The sequence below is a fragment of the Martes martes genome (genome assembly GCF_963455335.1).
Source record: "Martes martes genome assembly, chromosome: 7".
In the NCBI taxonomy this organism is placed as follows: Eukaryota; Metazoa; Chordata; class Mammalia; order Carnivora; family Mustelidae; genus Martes; species Martes martes.
The window spans coordinates 50,021,394-50,043,429 of record NC_137894.1 but is presented as its reverse complement, the minus strand read 5'-3'; the positions used below and the strand labels follow the sequence as shown (position 1 = coordinate 50,043,429).

Sequence of the window (22,036 nt, the reverse complement as noted above, 5' to 3'; positions counted from 1 at the left end):
AGGCTCATGGCACACAATGGATGCTCATTAGATGTGTCTGTTGCTGCCCTTCTCTCTTTGGAAAAGTGTGACTGAGACAGAGCTTGGGGCCGGTTCGCAGCAGAAGGGTTAAAATCTGTGCTTTGGAAGCCGATTTGCTTTGAGATATTTAAATCCTATGTGTCTATTTCTCCCTTGTTCTCTGTAGGGCTCAAAAAGCCTTTTAAAAGATAAAGCTGGTCGCAGCCTTAGCTAAGCAGAGCCAAAATTTGCCCTCTTGGCTCCCGGGAAGCGGGCAACAGAGCGCCCCCTGGCGGGCCAATCCGGACAGGAGCGGGAGAAAGAGTGCAGAGGCCACGGAAGAGAGAAGCTCCCAGCCAGGATCAGAGTCCTTGCCTGAGAGCGTTTTATTAGAGCAGCTTGGGGACAAAGTGGACTCAAGACTCAGAGAACATCACGTTAGGGTGGGATCAAGGCTTCCCGCAGCAGATGCTTCCCCCACTCCCAACCCTCACACTGCACCCAGTGAAGATTCCCCAGGTGAAAGGGGGACTAAGGAAACTTGGAAGAAAAGCAAGTGTCAGCCTAGGAGGTCCTGTCTGGCCAGAAGGGTAATCACCCACGGAGGAGACAGAATGGCCCTTCTCCCGTTGTCCACCCATGTCTCCTCACCCCACCCCCTGCACACGAGGAGCCTGAGAGAGCATAGCTGTCAGGCTGGGATCAGTGAAGGGTGTAGCTTCTGGGGAGGGAAGGAGGGGGAGGACCACAGAAGGCAATCCAACCAGGGCTCAGTGTGCTGAGATCCCCAAACCCACCCACAGTGGCCCTGGAGTCCAGCCCTCCAGATGAACCAGCTAGTTCCACACACAGGCCACAAGGAGATGCAGGGACCAGACCTTAGATCTGGAAGGAGGGTCAGGGCACCAGGACCCCTAGGAGACCACACACTTGGTGATCTTGAGTTTTCAGAGGCTGAGGTAACAGTTGGTTGTCCATTGCAGGGTTCTGTCGCCTTCTAGGTACGGCATTGTATATGTCACTTATCCTTCAGAAGCGCTAATCAAAGGTATTGATGGACTTGCGTTATAGATTCTTTTCTTAGGAGGAGCTATAGGTAAGAAATATAGCCTGATAATTTTCAGCAGGTCCCTAAACTTTCTGGAAAAGTGCACAGCTGTGAAAATTGCCCTTCCTTTTCATTCTTTAAAACTTGCCATGTCTGTTCTCTAGAATATCTCCCCTTAAGCCTCTAGATGGAAAGGGAAAACAGAAGTAGGTGGCAAGTGATACGGATAGAGCGTAGCTCAAGGACATGTCCACACTGAGAACATCTTAGCCAGCTTTGTGGTCACCTGGCTAATTGTTGTGATATAAATTTGAGCGACAAAATCCTTTTCTTCAGAAAGTGTAGTCTGAGGTTCTGTCCTAGCCTTACACCTCTCTGGTAGGGACCTCCCTGTTTCCTCTGATTGACAGTTATATAAAGAGCAGATATTATTTTTCCACGATAACAATGACTTTTCAGTCAGTGCTTCCCTAGATAGCATTAGCGAAGATTTATAGATACTATCTCATGCCACACAATTTGGCTTGGCACAATCTCACCCACGAGGGAGGGCTACTCCAGTTTATTTAAAAGTTCTGTACTGCCAGTCCCCATTTTAGCCCAAAGCCATTTCGTCCCTTCACCTCTGAAGCAGTAGTGTTCTTTCAGCCTGAACTCCAGGCCCAGCCTTTGTGGATCAAATAGAAACTACTCTCCTAATGTCCATACAGCCAACTCAAGAGTATGTCTGGTTTTGCGCTCTGCTTGGAGAACATTTCTTTCTTTCTTTTTTTTTTTTTTAGATTGTATCTATTTTTTTTTAATTTTTTTTTAAGATTTTATTTATTTGCCAGAGAGAGAGAGAGAGAGAGTACACACAAGCAGGCAGAGAGGCAGGCAGAGGCAGTGAGAGAAGCAGGCTCCCTGCCGAGCAAGGAGCCCGATGCGGGACTCGATTCCAGGACCCTGGGATCATGACCTGAGCTGAAGGCAGCGGCTTAACCAACTGAGCCACCCAGGCGTCCCAGATTGTATCTACTTGTCAGAGAAAGAGAGCACAAGTAGGGGGAGAGGGAGAAGCAAACTCCCTGCTCAGCAAGGAGTCTGATGTGGGACTTGATCCCAGGGTCCTGGGATCCTGACCTAAGCCAAACACAGACACTTAACAGACTGAGCCACCCAGGTGTCCCCGTAGAACATTTCTAAACTAATCTGTTTTTGGCCAACAATTCTAAACTTCTGCTCTGAAGGCTTTCTCCCTCTTATCTGTACTCTAAAAACACTCTTCTTAAAACAACAACAACAAAACACTCTTCTTTGCTTAAAATTCACTAACTATGGGACATTCAGAAAGCCAGCAACACATCTCTTTCAGGAGCTCATTGTCTTCACTCAAAAAATATTTGATCAGATATTATTAGGAATCACCTATTACTGTGTACTTGATTTGGCCAAAGTGCTGAAGATACAGCCAGAACTACCCTAGACCAAGGCCCTTCCCTGGGTCTCACACTTAAAAAGGCCAACGGAGAACTAACACAAACATATAACATAATAAATATATTAAGGGGTGCCTGGGAAGCTCAGTGGGTTAAGCCTCTGTCTTTGGCTCAAATCATGATCTCAGGGTCCTGGGATCAAGTGCCGCATCGGGCTCTCTGCTCGGCAGGGAGCATGCTTCCTCCTCTCTCTGACTGCCTCTCTGCCTACTTGTGATCTCTGTCTGTCAAATAAACAAATAAAATCTTTTAAAAAATAAAATAAAAATAAATATATTAAGGAACACAGAGGTGCTTCTGTGACTTGAGATCCAGGGAAACCAAGAATCCTAAACCTCTGCTTTCATGCCTGACACAGCTCTAATCCAAGGGAAATAGTTCTCCACAGCTCTTGCCCAACAGCCTTAAAAGGGAACTATGCCTGAGTGACGAGACCGCTTACAGATTGTGCCTCTGCCAGGATAGGAGACAGGCCTGCTTCCAAGTACTGGAAGGATCTGAGCCACAGAAGCCCGTCAGTAAAACAAAAGGCTGACTTGTCAAATTCTTCTTTTCAGATGGCATAACTGCAGTGCATTTTTATATTGTGATGTATCACGATGCCAAGCATCTCTTTCCTTCTTTCCCTTCATGTTCCAATGCACAGTTCTGACAGTACTCACAAATTAGCACAATCCCCCCCCCGACAGTTGTACATGGCAGCTGAGGCATGTTTTGCAATATCCGATTTCTTTACCCTTAAATTTGTACATATGTAGTGTGACACTTCATATTAACTCTTTACAAAACTCTATATATCTAGATATTGTTTTAAGAAGTGATAAAAATAGCAATAGAAGTTACAGAACTTTATATAATAAAATGAAAATAATCCATAACATTTACTGTGATAATCTTAATTTAACATATGCAAACCCATTTCAGTGTTACAACATAATATGTAAAACTCACAACTCATTTCCAAATCTAAATATTGTTTTATTTTCTTTCTTTTTTTAAGATTTTATTTATTTGACAGAAAGAGAGATCACAAGTAGGCAGAGAGGCAGGCAGAGACAGAGGGGGAAGCAGGCTCCCCTCTGAGCAGAGAGCCTGATGCGGGGCTCAATCCCAGAACCCTGAGATCATGACCTGAGCCAAAGGCAGAAGCTTAACCCACTGAGTCACCCAGGTGCCCCTGTTTTATTTTCTTTCAAAGGTTTATTTATTTGAGAGACAGACAGAGACAGAGACAGAGCATGCAGTGGGAGAGGGAGAGTGAGGGGGAGAGAGAGAATCTTAAGCAGGCACCATGCTGACCACAGAGCCCAACGCAGGGCTCAGTCTCATGACCCTGAGATCATGACCTGAGCCCAAATTAAGAGTTTGATGCTTAATCAACTGAGCCACATAGGCGTCCCAAATATTGCTCTAAGAACAGTACTGATAATACACTCCCATAACAGAAAAAAAATTAACAGAAAAAAATTTTAACAGAAAAAAATCTTCAAATGGAATTTAATTTTTAAAAATTAGTAACTTACAATGATCCAAGAAAAATTAGCTACTTTGACATATCCATTGCTGTCATAAGAAGAACATAAACTGTGTAAAAACCTAGACTGTGGCAACAGTGATTTTGCTGAAACAAAGGCAAAAAATGAATTTTCAGCTGTGCCTTTAGAAGACCAATCTGTCTGCCTTCCTTCCTTCAAACAGAAGACATCCCTCTTGCCATCCACTCTCTGCTGCCGTCCACCGCAGTGGTCTCCCCAGAACTTTGCGGGGGTGAATTGGAAGGGATACAATTATACGGACATTAGCTATTTCAGGGACAGAGGATTTGTAGGACTACAGAAAGGAGACTTGAGGAGAAGGACATCAGACTCTGGGGCTCTTCAGATGTTTCTGGGTCACCTATGCTATCAGCATCAGAGAGAAATGAGCAGAGGGTGGGGGATTTCAAGCACAGGTGAGTCATGCACTTTTTGCCTCCTCCCATCCCGGGAGCCCTTACATTCACCTTCAGCCACCTCTGCTTTCAGCCATCAGTGCTTTCTCTCCCTCCCATGAGCACTTCCTTTCCTCTCCCAACAACTTACCAACCCCAACAGGAACCATCTTCAGTTCGAACCATATCGTTGCAAGCGCGGGAATAAAGCTAGAGAATGGCTCCTTAGAACCTCAGGATCAGGGCGCCTGGGTGGCTCCGTTGGTTAAGCATCTGCCTTTGGCTCGGGTCATGATCTCAGGGTCCTGGGGCGGGGCTCCCTGCTCAGTGGGGAGCCTGCTTCTCCCTCTCCCTCTACCCCTCCCCGCTGCTCATGCTTTCCCTCTGTCTCTCTCTTTCAAATACATAAATAAAATTTTTAAAAATGAGGATCGAGTCAAAAAAGGAACAATCAGAGCATTTTCCAAAGCTCTGAATCTCTAGCTAGGAGTCTGAGAGGGCTATAAGGGAGCAGATGAATGTGACCTCAAGTGAGTCTGCAGTGAGAAAGATGGAATGAAAATGGGCACGAGAGCCAAGGACAGGAGCAAGAGCCGAGTGGCTGGGCCATGGCAACTGGAAGCCAGAGTTAGGAGTAACTTAGAAGGGAAGCAGGACCTAGAGAAAATTAGGAAGAACCATGCCACCCACAGGAGGGCGCTGCACCCCCATGGGCTAGCCCGGACTGCCTGGGACTAGCACAGTAAAGAGGTCAATCAAGGACAGCAAACCCCCTCTGCCTTGCTCCCAGCAGAGAGCCTCTCTCCCTCTTCCTAACTCTTGGGTTTCTTGTGCTGACACAACTATAGGAGAGAGACACACAGTCACCACCCACTGCACACACCAGCTCCCAGCAGATACACACACACATTCATGTGTGAACATGTAAATATCATTTGCTCCCAATTCTGAAGATTACCTTGCTAATAGTGCTTTCTGTGTAGGCAATGTGCTGAGAAGACCTGCCTTTCCTTCCATAATACACAGCAACACCTCTGTTTTTGTTTTCTTAATTAGGCTCCACACACAATATGGGGCTTGAACTTGTAACACTGAGAACAAAAGTCTCAAGATCTGTGGACTGAACCAGCCAAGTGCCCCTCACAACAGCACCTCTTGCTGGTCAGGACTGATGCTCTTTGGAGTTCTTTACCTTTTCCTCATGTTTTGCCTCAGCTTAAAAAATATCAGGGCTTTAAGATATAAAAGTAGCCTAAATGCCCATATACGGGTGAATAGGTTAAAAAAAAAAAAATCCACACAGTGGATTATTCAGCCATGAGGAAGAAAGATATCCTGACATTTGCAACAACATGGATGGACCTTGAGCACATTATGCTAAGCGAGATTAAGTCAGACAGAAAAAGACAAATATTAGATGATATCACTTACAAGTGGAATCTAAAAGGGTCAAACTTAAAAAAAAAAAAAAAAAAAAACAGAGTAAAATGGTGGTTACCAGTGATGAAGGAGAGTTGGAAAGCAGGCAGACAGGGGTAAGGGCCCGCACCTCAGGGGGAACCACTCTTAAAAGGATTTTACACCCCACTGGAAGGAGGCGGCCACCCTTTCCCACATGACAAAAACCTGATTGGATGACAGGTTCAGGGAAGGTTAATCAGATTAAAACAGCTGCCAACCAGCTCACAAAAGTCTTGAGACTTAGAAATTCTGGTGGAAACCCTCTCAGGTCCCCTCCCTCCTCGGGAGCTTGGTACTATCATTTAGCTATCCCTCAACAAACCTTGCTCTGCTGCCCACCACTCTGTCTGGCCTACCTCTTTATTCTTTGAAGCTGCATGACAGAGAACCTGGGCACTGAGAAAAAAAATCCTGTAACACCAGGGGATAGGGGGAGAAAAAATCCTGTAACACCAGGGGATAGAGGGTGAGGGGATAAGACTGATGTAGTTTAAGAGTATAAACTTACAATGAGTAGTAAATAAGTCATAGAGATCTAACTCACAGTATAATGAATATAGATAACAAAATACTATACTATATTATCAAACTTACTAAGAAACTAAAATGTAATTATCCCAAAGACTACAAGGAATGGATAATTATGTAATCTGATAAAGGTGCTAAATATAGCTACAAAGGCAATCATATTACAACATATAAATACATCAAGGTAGTACATTGTACATCTTAAACTTATATAACGTTATATGTCAAATATATTCAATTTTTTTTTAAATCAGAGCTTTTGATGATCTCCTATCTGTCCTCATCCTAAGTTCATATGTTCTTCCTGATGCCAAACTTTGCCTTCATAAGAAAGAATGACAGGAGATCAAGACAGAAGTCAATTATGGTTCATCTTGGAGAAAAACGTTCTATAGTTCCCTGGATGGTATGTGTTATCAGTCAGCCTTCCTAAAAACAACAGAGAGGAAACTGCAATTATCCGGAGGGTGAAGCATTTTTCTTGAAGTGTTCTCAGGGAGAAAGAAACTCATAAAAACAGTTAAGAATTCTCTGAGCAACCCTGGGATTCCAAACATTCCTCTATCAGTATTACCCACCTAGAAGAGGAGTCCAAAAGTCTAGGTGAGTGTGTGGTCCCCACTGCAGCAAGAAGAGGGTTTGATGAGCCTGGAAAGGACCTCAGAATGTCTGATTTAAGAAGCCAACATTTTAAATAACATCTCCATTTTTTTCTTATTAGAGAAGTAACACATATTGAATACGGAAATGTTAGGGAATTTGGAAAAATCACAAATCTTAAAGAAAAACAAAAAACAAAAACAAGTCAGCTGTAATCTCACCAGCCAAAGATAAACATATTCACAAATTTCCAACCAACATTTTTTCTGATTGTATTTAAAACTAAAATGTGTGATAGGAAACATGGTATTTTATGTTCTGCTTCTTTTTTTTCCCCCCTTTCCAATAACAAGAGAATGTTTTCCCCTCCCCATAAGCATTCTCAGGGGGTGTATTTTATGGTGGCAGCATTGTTTTCCATCTTACATCACTTACTTATCCTTTCTCTTATTGCTGAGTGATTCGGTTATTCTGTCCACACAGGAGAGCAGCCTGACAGCTGATAACCATGTCTGAAGTTTTGCCTCAGTGCTGGTGGCCTTTCCCCTCGAGCTGTTTCAAATGTGTGTGATCACCAGGGTGGGGACCTGTTCTCCTGGAAGTTCTTGTTCTTTGTTTCAGTTTAGAATGCTGTTATAAGACAGAACTCCATGGAGTAAATCTGAATATCTAATTAACTTTATTAATCAATGCATGAATCAGAAAGCATCCCATCTAGTAAGTAGAGGGGAGCTCCTTGGAATTGTCAAAATGAAGGGTTTCCATAAAAAAGAGGGTAGGACAAGAAGTTATTAGCAAAGGAAAAGAGAGGATTGTATCAAGCCAGGACATGTTGGGGTAGGGGGAACTACAGGGTTTTTATCATGTATATTACTGCACTAGTGCTGATCAGGAAATTTCATATTGACTGTTAAAAGATGGCATTCATTGAATAGATTGAAACTATTCAATTACTTATTCCCTGGAGACAGGGGGTCTTGGCACCCAGATTTCCAGCACCAGTGGTCTGGAATACACACATGTGGCCTCGCTCAGTTACTCTAGCCCCATGGCTCCCTAGATGTTATCTATTGTGCTGGAAGGCTCCAAAGAAATTAACTCCTTGTCCCTTACAAGGGGGACATACACTAAGGCATTTGTAAGATAGGAAAAGGAGGGGGAAGAACAGTTTTTATGGGGTCCCTTCAGTTTCCCTGTCTTAATTAGATCTTCTATTTTACTCCGTTGAATTTTTTTTTCTTCAACAATGGAAAGTGAGTAAGAAGAAAAGACTGTGTATAGATCTAAGATACACAGAAATGAATCAGAAGGACATCAGTCAACTAATATTGGACACATATTGTAAATCATGTGAATCGTTTAAGTATTTTTAAAAGATGCCTCATTCCCCAACTGAAATGAGCTTGTTTTGACAGAGGGTTTTTACCTCACCTTGTAAATTATAAAATTCTGTTGTTCTTAAGAAATCTCATAAAAAGGGTGATGTGGGAAAAACATTAGGGTTCAAAGCCGACGGCCAGGAGAGAATTCTTTGGTGCAAAAAGGTGGTTTTATTAAAGAATGGGGACAGGACCTTGGGCAGAAAGAGCTGCACTGGGGTCATGAGGAGTGGCCCATTATATACTTTCAAGCCCGGAGAGGTCAGGAATAGTGAAAGTCTCTAAGGAATTTTGGAAGCAAGGTTTCCAGGACCTAAAGGGGGCTAGCTATTTTTGGGGAAAGGTCGTTTATTACTGTCCAATAAACCTTAGTCATGAGACCCTTCAGATGTATATCAGTGGATATATGCTTGGGGGATGATTGCCAACATGTATCTTGGGGGGTAGAGATAAAGGAAGTTCCCAAAGGAATTTTTATAGGTTAAATTAGACTTACACGATCCTGGGGGTTGGGTTAAGACTGCCTTTTGCCCTTAGCAAAGTATCAACAGCACGGCAGTTGAGTCCCTAGAGGAATGTCACTCTGCCTGTTTCAAGGACTTGTCAGTGGGCTGTAGGTAGTAAGGAAATTTAATATTTTTTCTTCTGCCTTTGTTTCCCACATAACAGGGGTGCCTGGCTGGCTCATTCAGTGGAGCATGTGACTCTTGATCTTAGGGTCATGTAAACTTGTTTATGTAAACTTGCTTTAAAACTTATCTTTTTTAAGAGAAATTATTTTATTTTATTTTATTTTACTTTTTTAGTAATCTCTACACCCAACAGGGGGTTCAGACCCACAACCCCAAGATTAAAAGTTCCATGCTCTTCCTACTGAGCCAGCCAGGTGCCCCTTGAGAAATTTTTTGAAGAAAACATGTTTAGGGGCGCCTGGGTGGCTCGGTGGGTTAAGCCTCTGCCTTCAGGTTGGGTCATGATCCCAAGGTCCTGGGATCGAGCCCCGCACTGGGCTCTCTACTCAGCAGGGAGCCTGCTTCTCCTTCTCTCTCTGGTTGCCTCTCTGCTTGCTTGTGATCTCTGTCAAATAAATAAATAAAATCTTAAAAAAAAAAAAAAGAAAACATGTTTATATCTGAAATTGAGTAATGTGTACATGTTGTTTTTGAGAGGAAGGCTATGGAAGAATGGATGAGAGTCTAGGGCCAGACCACTTGTTGCAGTAACCCCCAGTCCCTGGTAAGAGTTCTAGTGTAAACGCCTGTGCAGCCACACTGTCGCTGAACACGGAGCATCAAGCACCAGTCTCTTGCCCTTCTCTCTTTTTTTTTTAAGTTTTTTTTTCTTTTTTACACTTTTTGCATTTCTAATGGGAGAACTTATATCAGGTTTTGTGCAGACCATGACCCCCAGTCTTTGAGGTGACTCCAGCCTCCTTGGGCAAAAATGAGGAAGAAAACCTTGCAGGTGGCTGGCAACAACAGCAGCCTGGTACTGAAACACTGGTTGTTCCTGTTATGTTGGTATGTCTCCCTATTGTCCTACCCCATTCATTCACTTGCTCCCTGCTTAGCTCACTGACAGGTATAAATGTAAATGTTGTATTAATCAAATGTGTGGGCATATATCATAAATATTTTCTCTCAGTATTGCCTACATTTTGAAATCCTGAACCTAAGAGTTTTGCATGTAACCTTGAGTTACTACTCAAAATAAAACACATATCCTTCTTCTTGTAGTTCTTGGCCTGCTGAATCCTTGAAAGCATAAGAGAAATAGACAGCAACCTATTCTCAACTTGGCCAATCTAATGAGTCTCTGTCACTCTAAGAGAATTCCTAGCCTTGTCCTCCTCTCTTGAACAACCATCACCCTGAGACCAGGGCAATTTTTTTTTAAGATTTTATTTATTTATTTATTTATTTGAGAGATAGTGAGAGGGCACAGGGGGTGGGGTGGGGGGAGCAACAGAGGGAGAGGGAGACGCAAGCTCCCCACCGAGTAGGGAACCCAATACGGGGCTTGATCCCAGGCATGACTTGAGCCGAAGGCAAATGCTTAACTGACTGAGCCACCCAGGCACCCAACCAGGGTCATGTTGAATTGCATTCCAACAACTACGAAGTCCAGCCGGTTAAAATGCACAATGTCTACTTGCTGAATATGTAAGTTGGTTCCCAAAATTATTAACAGGACCTATTAACCTGAATTCCTATTTTGGAATATATTAGTATCTTTATTACCTCCCCATTTCTACACTGCACCAAGTATAGTTTACAAAGCTCAGCCAAATGACAGGAACCTATACATCTTACATTAGAATGAATTTGGTAACTCATTGATAATGACATTTTCCCCTTAATTACGGGGGGGGGGTGGGAGGATAATGCCTCTCAGTTGATTCTCAATCAACTAAAGTATACTGAGATTTCAAAAATGAACATAAAACACAAGACACAGAATTAATAATCAAAAATAGAAGAAACAGGGGCACCTGGGTGGCTCAGTGGGTTAAAGCCTCTGCCTTCGGCTCAGGTCATGATCCCAGGGTCCTGGGATTGAGCCCCGCATCGGGCTCTCTGCTCCGCGGGGAGCCTGCTTCCTCCTCTCTCTCTGCCTGCCTCTCTGCCTACTTGTGATCTCTGTCAAATAAAGAAATAAAATATTTTAAAAAAATAGAAGAAACATTCTTTGGCAGAAGGTGGGGAGTTAATTGTAGAAATAGAGATCATAGAGTCCCATCATAAGCAGAAGTAATACAAAAACACTGCCTTCTGAAAAACTTCTAAAACGCAACAAAAGAGAAGGCATTCTGGAAGTTCTTAAATAGGAAAAGAGGACCACCAGAGAGGAATACAGATAACAGTAGTCTGTGAAATTCCACTGAAAAAATAAAAACTACCCTATGGACACCAAGAAACAAAGGATATTTGATCCTTTTTACTCATATTTTATTCTTATGTAAAGACAACAGAGATATACTTTTAGATCATTAATATTTATTTAAGTGACATTTCTGAGTGCCCTTGATGTGGCAAGCACTATGCTAAGTGCCATGTATACAGTGGTGAAGAAAATAGACATGTGTCTGCATTTTACAAATCCTCTCCCCACATACTTTGCTTATGATAATAATTATGAAGTATATGTCAAATACTGAGCTGTAAATCTGTGAAGAAAGGCTTGAAAGAGGATGTTGCCTATTTATCCAAGTGATAACCAGTAACATCAGTATTCATGTGCCTTAGAAATGAGGAATGGGTATTTCCCAAACCAGCTCAGAAGGGTATATTTGAACTAAGAGAAAATCTTTCTATCGCAGCAGTTAATTACCTTCAGTAAGAGCCCATCATAACCAGGGACATTGCACATTTGCCATCAAGACTATGGCTTGGGACCTCTTTTGTATCCTGGATCAGTAGATCAAGTGAGGACAAATCATTTATCAAATCTGGGAAAGAGAAAAGACAAACATCAAAGATGAAAAGGTAGTGCAGGTCATCACCAGATGGCTCTGCTAGACTGATAAGTAAAATCAAAGTCACAGAAAGGTATAACCAAGAATTAGCTAAACTATGACATTCTATTTAATCACAGTTCAGAACAACTCCCCTAATTGCTGCTGAAGATACTTCAGTAATATCACTTACCTCTGGAAGACAGTAGAGGACTAATGAGAAGAGATGATTGGTGTTTACTTCGGAACAAAAGAAAAGACACAGCACACTCCAGCTCCAAGGGAGAGAGGTGGAGGGGAACAGAAGGGAGAGAAAGAAAGAGGGCAAGAGAAAGAGAGTGGGAGACAGAGGAAGAGAAAGGAGGGAGGGCAGAAGGAGGGGAAAGACTAGCTTTCTAAATGCACAGCTAAAGCAACAGCTCAGAGGCATGGGTACCATTCTTCAGGATCCAGTGTGCTTATTGAACAAGAGAGCTCTAAATGATACTGTGTCCCAAATAGGAAAAATACATGGTTCCAGCAACCAAAGAGCAGAAGCAGAAGTGACTCCACTTACCACACCCACTGACCAACTGGGAAATTTTGTACTTTCTTCTCTGTAACTCTGGGCTCTGCAGGGCCAAAGGTCCAGGTCCCCAGAGCAGATGCACCCTTAATCTTTAAAAAAAAAAATGTGGAGGGGCACCTGAGTGGCTCAGTTTGTTAAGTGTCTGCCTTCAGCTCAGATCATGATCTCAGCGTCCTGAGATCCAGCCCTGCATGGGGCTCCCTGCTCAGCAGGGGACAAGCTTCTCCCTCCCCCTGACGCTCCTCCTGCTTGTGCCGTCTCTCTCTCTGTAAAATAAATAAATAAAGTCTTTAAAAAACAACAACAACATGGAGTTAACAGACTGTCAGGGTTAAGTAGTCCTTATTAGCAAGAGGAAGGATATAGGGCTGCTTTTACACAATGAGGCCAGACAGGATTTCGTGTAGAACCCAAGCGATCTATTTGGGTGCTTCCTAGAATTCCCATGCTCCATTGTAACTGTGAATATGTGCGTTTGGCAATCTCAGCCAGAGAAAGATATGACTGTCAAGGGTTTGGACCCCTCAGGAATGAAGGTTTGGGTCATAATACCAGGTAAGCCACTAAGACCTGAGGACATGTAGTGGAGAGTGAGGGGAAATCAGAATGCATAGTAAAGGAGGGAGTGGATGCGGGCCAGTTGCAGCCCTTAGATCAACTGCAGTGATAGTGGCTATAATTTGCCCCATTAACCTCCTTCTTCTAAGTTTCTCTTTAGGAATAGAGGCCCGTATGAAGGTTGAAGAAATTGTCCCTTGAACCCGTCTGGAAAAGTAGATCTGTGTGGCTCTAGGCAGCTATGAAAATGCACTCCTCAGATCTCCTGCCATGGGGATCATAATTGACGATGGCCCCAATTGCCACACTGAATCTGCTACACTTCCCATGGGCTGTCCTCAAAAAATCAGTGTAGCAGGGATACTAAGTCATCCCTGTCTCTGCCCAATGCAGGACGCCTCTAACCTCGACCTTGGGCTCAAAGATTCTCCATTGGCATGGCTGAAACTCTTTTAGAACTGTGTGTATCCAACCTGTTTTACTTCCCGCCCTCTTTCACAGAGCTCAAACTTATATTCCCACTCTAACAGTTCTTCCTGCCTCCTCTGGTTTCCTCTTCCTTCCCCCCTCACAAGACTCCTTCCAGAGCACTCAGATTATAAAGCCAAAGTCTCCTTTATTAGAATCGAAGCTTACTAACCTAAATGCAAACCAGACACTTAACTCTCTGATGGATATAGTTCTCCATATTTTACCCCATAGTTATTATATTTGGACTCTTGCAGTTGCAGCAGATACCAGATACGAGTCAGCAAATACCAAAACGTTAACATATTCCATAGTTAACCAATGTGTTTGCTAACAGAATCAAGAGGGCACACAGCCCAGTGAGTTCATTTTAATGCTACATGTTAGTTTAACACTTCAGGACATGTAGCATATTGTTCCCAGTTAACTTGCTAAGTTACATTCCAAGGGCCAACAATATCTGGTAGAGTATATATTTAAAGGTGAAGCTCAGACTTAAAACTTCCCAAGTTTATTCTTTTATTTTTATTTTTAAAAGATTTATTTATCTATCTATATAGCATGTGAGTGGGGAGAGAGGCAGAGGGAAGGAGAGAATCTCAAGCAGATTCCCCAATCTCACAACGCTCAGATGACTACTTGAGCTGAAATCAAGAGTCCCTGCCTCAACCAACCTAGCCACTCAGGGGACCCTAAACTGCCCAAGTTTAAATCTAATTGTCATCTAACAAGGTTTGTGATCTTGAGCGTGATATTTAACCATTTGAATACTCACTTTTTTCAACTGCAAAATGGTGTTAACAGAATGCATCTCATAGATAGCAGGGACTAAATGTGGTAATATTATGTAAATGCGCTTGCCCACTGTATCAGGTATGTTCTAAGTGTTAGCTACTTATCTAAGAGACATCTTAGATCTTAGATAAGTACATGTCAGGCATCTGCTGACATGTAGCAGTTTATTTTTTTTTTAAGATTTTTATTTATTTATTTGACAGAGACAGAGATCACAAGTAGGCAGAGAGGCAGGCAGAGAGAGAGAGGGAAGCAGGCTCCCTGCTGAGCAGAGAGCCCCATATGGGGCTCAATCCCAGGACTCTGGGACCATGACCTGAGCTGACGTTAGAGGCTTAACACTCTGAGCCACCCAGGCACCCCCTAAGAGGACAGTTTAACATGGAGAATAATATGTCAAAAAAATGTATCTATTAACTATTAATTTCTGTTATCTTGGGTTGCCTAAATTTGGGTTTTTTTTATCTTTCCCTTACTGAATCCTCCCGTTCTCACACACAGGGACAAAAAATCCCAAGACTTCAGAGGTTCTCCAGAGAGAGAAGCAAGGAACACAGGTAGATAATACATTCAGAAATAGTCTTTTCCTGTCTATGGCGCTTCTCTAAAGAGCCCAGAAAAGGGCCCGTCCCCACCCCGCCCCTCGACCTCGGAACACCGCGACCAAACTCCGCACAACCTGGACGCCAAGTCGCCGTCGACTGCTTACGCAGGAACCCTGGGCTTGACCCCACCCACGTACCGTTACCCTCCGAGGTGATTTACATTTCGGTTGCTTATTGGCTACTAGAAGCACTCGCTCTTCTCATTGGCTGACACTGCTCCGTGCGCGTCACGGGTCTCATCATTTCCGTTTCCTGCTCGCCTCCGGTGCCATGGCGACCGTGAGGGGCCTGAGGCATCTGCTGACCTGTAGCAGGTGGCGCCGCGGCGGTGGAGAAGCTTCCCAGTCTCGCGTGAGTGTCTGCTTTCCCTGCTGTCGGAGAAACTCTGGATCTCAGGAATAGCCCCTTCCTTAGCGAACGCCAGAGCCTTCCCTCTGCCCTGCAATCAGCTTTTCTTTCCCGGCCTGCAGACGCTCGCTGCCGTCGTTCCGGGCTTATCCCAGGTCGATAACAATTCCGATTTTCTGGGAAAGACGCCCCATCGCCGGCACCCCGGCATCTTGCAGCTGCCATGCATAGAGGTGCCGCCAGCACTGGCTGCCGCTGCGCAGTTCCTGCTGCTCGGTGAGTAACGGTGGGAAGCGGAAATCCGAGAAGCGAAAACTGGGTGTGCATTAAGTGATGTCGCGTTTCATCTTTGGCCCATAGAGAGCTCGATGCCCAATGTGGAGAAGCAGGTGCAAGCACTTACCAATTATCTGTGGAGCCGGCGTTTACCTGTAGAGCCCCAGGAATTGCAAAGACGGGCTGTACATCTTGAGAAGAAATTCCTGGAAAACCCAGGTGGGGCCTAAGATAAAGAGTAGGCCCAATTGAAATACTGGTGGGAAATTAAGAGCAAGCAATAATTTTACACATCTGTTTGAGTATCTGTGACAAATAGATACTGCGGTTTCCTGTTTGATTTTCTGGCCGGAGCTGCCTGTTACAGTGATGTCTTGCTAAAACAGAATAGTTTCTGAGGTTGCTCTTGGGACTTTCGTAAAGGTCAGCAAGGTACTTCAGTATCCTATCAAAATCTAGGATTTCGGGTTTTTTCCCTGCAAATCCATTGGATTAGGACGGTCTAAGTTTTTATTAAAGTGAAATAAAATCCCTGTATGGTTCCCTGTCCAGTACTGAAACAGTCTTCAGGGATAGGAGAATGAGTATAACTTATCAAGTTATTTTCATGAATGTGAGCTCCTTAATACTACAGACCTGCCTTTTATTCATCTTGTGTTCCCTGCACTTCCCACAGTACCTGGTTCATAGGTGCTCAGTAGATAAAATAGTACTGAGCTGAACACAATCCTGAGATGAGATTTTTTCAAACCCCTTTCTTCCCTCTAGGAACATTGGAGATGTCACGTACTAAAGTTTGGGGGGACCTGAGGCAATCCACAAAATATTGTCTTTATCCTATCCTTTTAAATCTTTGAGACACTTCCCTTTAAAAGAGAGCAAAGCCTGTGGGATGGTTTTGATCTTGTTGAATAAACTGCTGGTAGAGACAAAATACTGTCTCATTATTTCTGGTGGTAATGGTGGTGGTTGCTGTTATTCTTACCCAAAATTTTTCTCTAGATTTGGCTTTTCTCTTAAGCTTTGAGATTTTGCCAAGGATGGGAGTTGCAGAGGAATGGGCAAGTAGCATATTCAGATATTGGATCTGAGTCCTGGTCTTCCTAGGTCCTCACTCAGTTCTTGTTCTCACCACAGACTTAGGTCAAGTGGAGGAGAAACTTCGTGAAGCTGTGCTGCGAGCCCTGCGCAAAACTACATACCATTGGCAAGAACTGAGGTAAGGGGGGCTAGAAGGGCTGCAAAAAAAAAAAAATCTTGTCTCTAGGAGGAGACTGGGGAAGTACTATTACACAATTCCTGTTTGAAAAGCCTACCTGGTTTGTAACTCAGGACTTCTCTCTTTTAAGGAGTGAAAGTACTGAGCTGGAGGAGCCCTTTCCAAAGATTTCATTCCTAAAAATCTAGAAGGTTAACTATGGGCTGGAGGTTATTTCCTGGTGGGTGTGACTCTCCGGTTTTTCTGGCAGCTACAGTGAGAGCCTGAGCCTGGTATATATGGCAGCAAGACTGGATGGTGGCTTTGCAGCAGTCTCCAGGGCATTCCATGAGGTGAAAGCCCCTCAGCTTCCAACCTGTTACCATCAGTTCCCTTATCCATAAAGTAGTCTCCTGGGGTATGGTTCTTGGGAAATTGCATGTCTTTTTTTTTTTTTTTTTTTTTTTTTGAGAGGCTCTCTTTATCCTCTGAAAGGGTTTCATGACCCAATAAATGTTTAAAATCATTGTTTTAGGAAGTTACCAGTCTATAAAGTATTTACATTGAATCTCAAAAAACATTCGCATCTCATCTGCTCTGTCATGGTCCCCTAATTCATAGTGGCCCTAAATAAGGGTCTGCTTCCCCTACTGTGGAGTGTTACATATTTCTTCAGATCCAGGCTCGAGTTCCAGAGTTCCAGCCTCAAACCTTAATGGATTTTGGCTCGGGTACTGGTTCTGTCACTTGGTAAGTTTCTTTCTGTCTCTGTCAATTCTAGCTCTACAGAGCCATGTATATAACACTCCAAGAGACTAGGGAACCAGAGGGAGAATAGGAAATTTGGGAACTAGAATGTTTCTTCGCTCAGATTAGGTAAGTCATAAGAAAGTATATGGATTAGGGCCAGAACTTAAAGAAACTTCAAGTGAAAAAAGACCCATGTTTAGAAAGATAAAAAAGGAAAGGAATTTAGTCTAGGGCGTAGCACCAAGATTTTTTTTTACCTACAAGTAGTTTTTTTGAGTCTGCCCTTTTTTTAAGGAGTAGTAAATGAAGTAAGAAAATAACACTGTTAGTTTTTCCAACCATTTTAAGATAATATTCTGTTTCCCAGGGTTGGGGTTGGGGGCAAGGGATCTCTTATAGGGATGACTCTTTGTCATGAGAAATGGTGATTTATATTTTACCATCTTAGGGCTGCTCATAGTGCTTGGGGCCAGAGCCTACGTGAATATTTGTGTGTGGACAGCTCAGCTGCTATGTTGGTTTTGGCAGAAAAGTTACTGAAAGGTGAGGACAAAAGATAAGGAAGGGTTTCTTCAAAGTTGAAGGAGTTAAGCAGAGAATGAAAAAGTTGTTTTATTGGGGAATAGAGGAGGGCTGAAAGTTAAAGATGAGTCTGATTTCTTTCCAGTGTTGTGGTCAAGCAGAGGGTTGTAGAGGCCTTTGCTGGACTGTGGGGGGTGGGGGGGGGTAAGATAAACAGGACAGGTAGGGGCACCTGGGTGGCTCAGTGGGTTAAGCCTCTGCCTTCGGCTCAGGTCGTGATCTCGGGGTCCTGAGATCAAGCCCCGCGTGGATCTCTCTCCTTAGCAGGGAGCCTGCTTCTCCCCTCTCTCTGCCTGCCTCTCTGCCTACTTGTGATCTCTGTCTGTCAAATAAATAAATAAAATCTTTAAAAAAAAAAAAAAAAAGATAAACAGGACAGGCAACCCAGTGTTTCCCTGCCCTTTGTTTTTGTTTTTAAGATTTTATTTATTTTAGAGAGATAGAGAATATGAGCCAGGGGGTAGGGGCAAATGGAGAAACTGACTCCCCACTGAGCAGGGATCCCAACCACGGAGCCTGATGCAGGGCACAGAGCTCAATCCCAGGACCCTGGGATCATGACCTGAGTCAAAGATGGTCGCTTAAGCACCTGAGCCACCCAGGTGCCCCACCTGATAGTTTTCTTTAGCTTTGGGACCCTATTTCTTATCGAGAGATCACTTCAGTTTATACCTGTACACTCATAGTTGCTGCGCCTCTGCTTTACTCCACAGGTGGTTCAGAATCTGGTGAGCCTTATGTTCCAGGTGTCTTCTTCAGACAGTTTCTACCTGTATCACCCAAGGCAAGTGACAATGTTTAGAGTGTTAAATGTGGAATTTGGCAGATGGAAAACTGTGGCTTCAGCTTTGCAACCCAGCCTTGAGAGTTAGAAGATAAAATAGAAGAAATATAAGGGGATAGAACTTTGTTAGGTTCTTGAAAGGAGGGTCGGGAGCGGGGATGTCAGATCTGTCACATTCCTTTTCTTGATTCTCAGGTACAATTCGATGTGGTGGTATCAGCCTTCTCCTTAAGTGAGCTTCCCAGCAAGGCTGACCGCACTGAACTAGTCCAAACCCTATGGCGCAAGACAAGTCATTTTCTGGTGAGCTGAAATTCCTTTTTCCCTTCAAGTTTTAAAGCAGTGTCATGGATTTCATGCATTTCCTTCTCTCCATCGAAACTTGCATTCATTCTTTTTTTTAAGTGTGTTTTTTTGTTTTGTTTTTAAATATTTTATATGTTTATTTGTCAAAGAGAGAGAACACAAGCAGGGTGATAGGCAGGCAGAGGGAGAAGCAGGCTTCCCATTGAGCAGAGAGCCGGAGGTGGGGCTCCATCCCAGGACCCTGGGATCATGACCTGAGCTGAAGGCAGACATTTAACTGATTGAGCCACCTAGGCATCCCAAAACTTGTGTTCATTCTTGACCATTTTTATCATGCGTAGATCCCTTTGTCCCTCTTTTAGGCTCTCCATTCCCATCTTATATGGGGATGGCCCTTTCCTTTAGGGCCTTCTGCTGCATCTGTTAATGTTCTTACAGAGCTGCTAGCATTTATGTTTTCATGTAATTCAGGGCTTATGCTTACTTTCCTTTTTTGTGAACAGGTATTGGTAGAGAATGGAACAAAAGCTGGGCACTGCCTTCTCATGGATGCCAGGGACCTTGTCCTTAAGGTAAGAGTCTTTCTCCCTCTTTCACTCCTGCCCCACTATCTGTCAGTAGTCACTGCTGCTCCCTTAAGACTGAAGAGACTCTGTCATACAATGGTAAGGGTGACTCTCAGGATATTAGGCATATAAAGTTGTTATGATATAGGGTATTGATTAGCAAACCAGGACCTGTGGATCAAATCTGGCCTGCCACCTATTTTTATATGTGCCATGCTTATTGGTGTGTCTCTTGTCTATGGCTGCCTTTTTTTTTAAGATTTTTGTTTGTCAGAAAGAGAACACAAGCAGGGGGAGCTGCAGGCAGAGGGAGAAGCAGGCTCCCTGCTGAGCAAGGAGCGTGATGTGGAACTCGATCCCAGAACCCTGGGATCATGACCTGAGCTGAAGGCAGATGCTCAATCAACTAAGCCACCCAGGTGTCCTATCTATGGCTGCTTTCATACTATAAACAGCAGAGTTGAATAGTTGGGACAGAAACAGATTTTGCCTACTCTCTAGGCCTTTAAAAAAGAGTAAGCACTCGAACCCCTGATCCAGGGCATTGCTAAGCCAAGAACCTTATCTTTTGGGGACAGTATGAGCCAGTATATAATCATAAATTTAATTGTCCTGGAGTGAGATCTTTCTGAGAGTAGAGGTTGCTGACAAGGGAAAGCACCATACTATGTGCCAAGTTCCTGCTTTTCTCCTACTACAAAGAGAAGGTTCTTTGTTTGGAGTATTAGAGAAGAAGCCAGCTTAACTCAAGGAGCCTAGTTAATAATTATCAGAATTGAATGTTAAAGGAGTCCTCAGTTTACTGAGTACAGAGATTGAGTTATGAGACTAGACCCCTCAGTCCCAGCTTAATTTTTTTTTTATTTTAGGGAAAAGAGAAGTCACCTTTGGACCCTCGACCTGGCTTTGTCTTTGCCCCAGTGAGTATTACTTCTGCCTTTCCCAGCCTACAAAGAGGTAAACTCAAGCTGTGGCCAGGAAAAGTGAGAGGGTAAAGCTAAGCCACCCTCTACTATTTTGTGTCCCTGCTCAGTATCTTTCTTAGTTGTTCCCTTGGCTCTTCCTGCCTCCAGCTCCTATGTTCCCATTGCCCTAGCCCTTCTTAACTCTGTCACTCTTTGTTTTTCAGTTGTATGATTCTCTGGGTTTTTTTGTCTTATATGTTCACAGTGTCCACATGAACTTCCCTGTCCCCAGTTGACAGCCTCTAAGCCCCTGGCCTGTAGCTTTTCTCAAGCTTACCACTGCATCCCCTTCAGCTGGGTATGTTTCCTGGGAATATTAGGGCAGGGAGAAAGTAGCCTGGGGGAACAGGATGATAAGGAGTCAGAGGTGGGAGGAGTTGGAGAAGTCAGAAAAGAGCCTGGAGATTTGCAGGCCTGGGTGTACATGGCTTATAGAATCTGAAAAGGGCTGCAGGGATGGGGGACAGAGGATCACAATTTTTTTTCCCATCCCTTTTTCCTCCAAATAGTCTCTCTGTATCCTTACCATAGAACAAGAAGAAGCAAAAAGAGGAGAAGTTCTCAATGGTAATTCTTGCCCGGGGGTCTCCAGAAGAGGCTAATCGCTGGCCCCGTATCACTCAGCCTGTCCTTAAACGGCCACGCCATGTGCATTGTCACCTGTGCTGTCCAGATGGACATATGCAGCATGCTGTGATCACAGCCCGCCAGCATGGCAGGTATAAAGAGTGTGACCAAAATTAGGGGGAGGTGGCAAGAACCTACAGCCCACATTGACCTCTCTTTTCCATAGGGATTTGTATCGTTGTGCTCGAGTCAGCTCCTGGGGAGATCTTTTACCTGTGATCACACCTTCAGAGTCGGAGCTTCCTCTGTCCCCTGCTGACGACCCCCCTGGAATTTGACAAGGAGGTGTAACAAGGATTTTCTTACTTAGGCCTGCCAAGGCTGAAGCTCCCTGGTATCCAGGGTGGGAGTGCTGGCAGCCCTATGTATGTTTGCTTGAGGCTTTAATAATAATAAAAAGTTTTCAAAGAGTAGAAATGGATCTTGTGATTCCTAAAAGATACAGAGGTCAGTTGTCATGTTCAGTCCTGTAACAGAGAGAATTCTCAGATATTCAGTGCCTTATCTTCCCACACAGGTCGCAAGCTTTTGAGATACTGCTTCTACCAGAGACCAGGACTTCCCAAGGAAGTAATCTGGAATAGTAGGGAAAGCCGCCCCCAGTCTCTGAGTGCTGGCTCAGCACGTGTCACAGTTGTTTGGTGGGCTACCTAAATAGGGGAGCCAGGCTGCCTAGCCTCTGTGTTTTTCTCCCTCCCTCCCTTCTTTCTTTCTCAGGGTTCATCAGCTCCCCCAGAGTTTGCCTGATACATTTTCCTCAAG

At 43.8% G+C, this 22,036-nt stretch overlaps 1 protein-coding gene across 2 annotated transcripts; it reads left to right on the top strand.

The window, feature by feature from the left end:
* The first annotated feature begins 15,118 nt into the window (after positions 1-15,118).
* Positions 15,119-21,688, top strand: METTL17 (methyltransferase like 17). 2 transcript variants are annotated; one of them, XM_080809807.1, is made up of 14 exons: positions 15,119-15,223; positions 15,343-15,496; positions 15,581-15,715; positions 16,634-16,715; positions 16,966-17,047; positions 17,371-17,444; positions 17,893-17,987; positions 18,740-18,810; positions 19,006-19,113; positions 19,620-19,688; positions 20,552-20,602; positions 20,853-20,945; positions 21,179-21,366; positions 21,441-21,688. In XM_080809807.1, exons 1-14 carry the CDS (start codon positions 15,143-15,145, stop codon positions 21,550-21,552), a joined length of 1,395 nt encoding a protein of 464 aa, XP_080665933.1. In that variant the 5' UTR covers positions 15,119-15,142; the 3' UTR covers positions 21,553-21,688. The 2 variants fall into 2 exon arrangements, 1 of the variants encoding a protein (XP_080665933.1); XR_013967204.1 differs by having other exon boundaries at positions 15,132-15,223; positions 21,157-21,366.
* Positions 21,689-22,036: the final 348 nt, after the last annotated feature.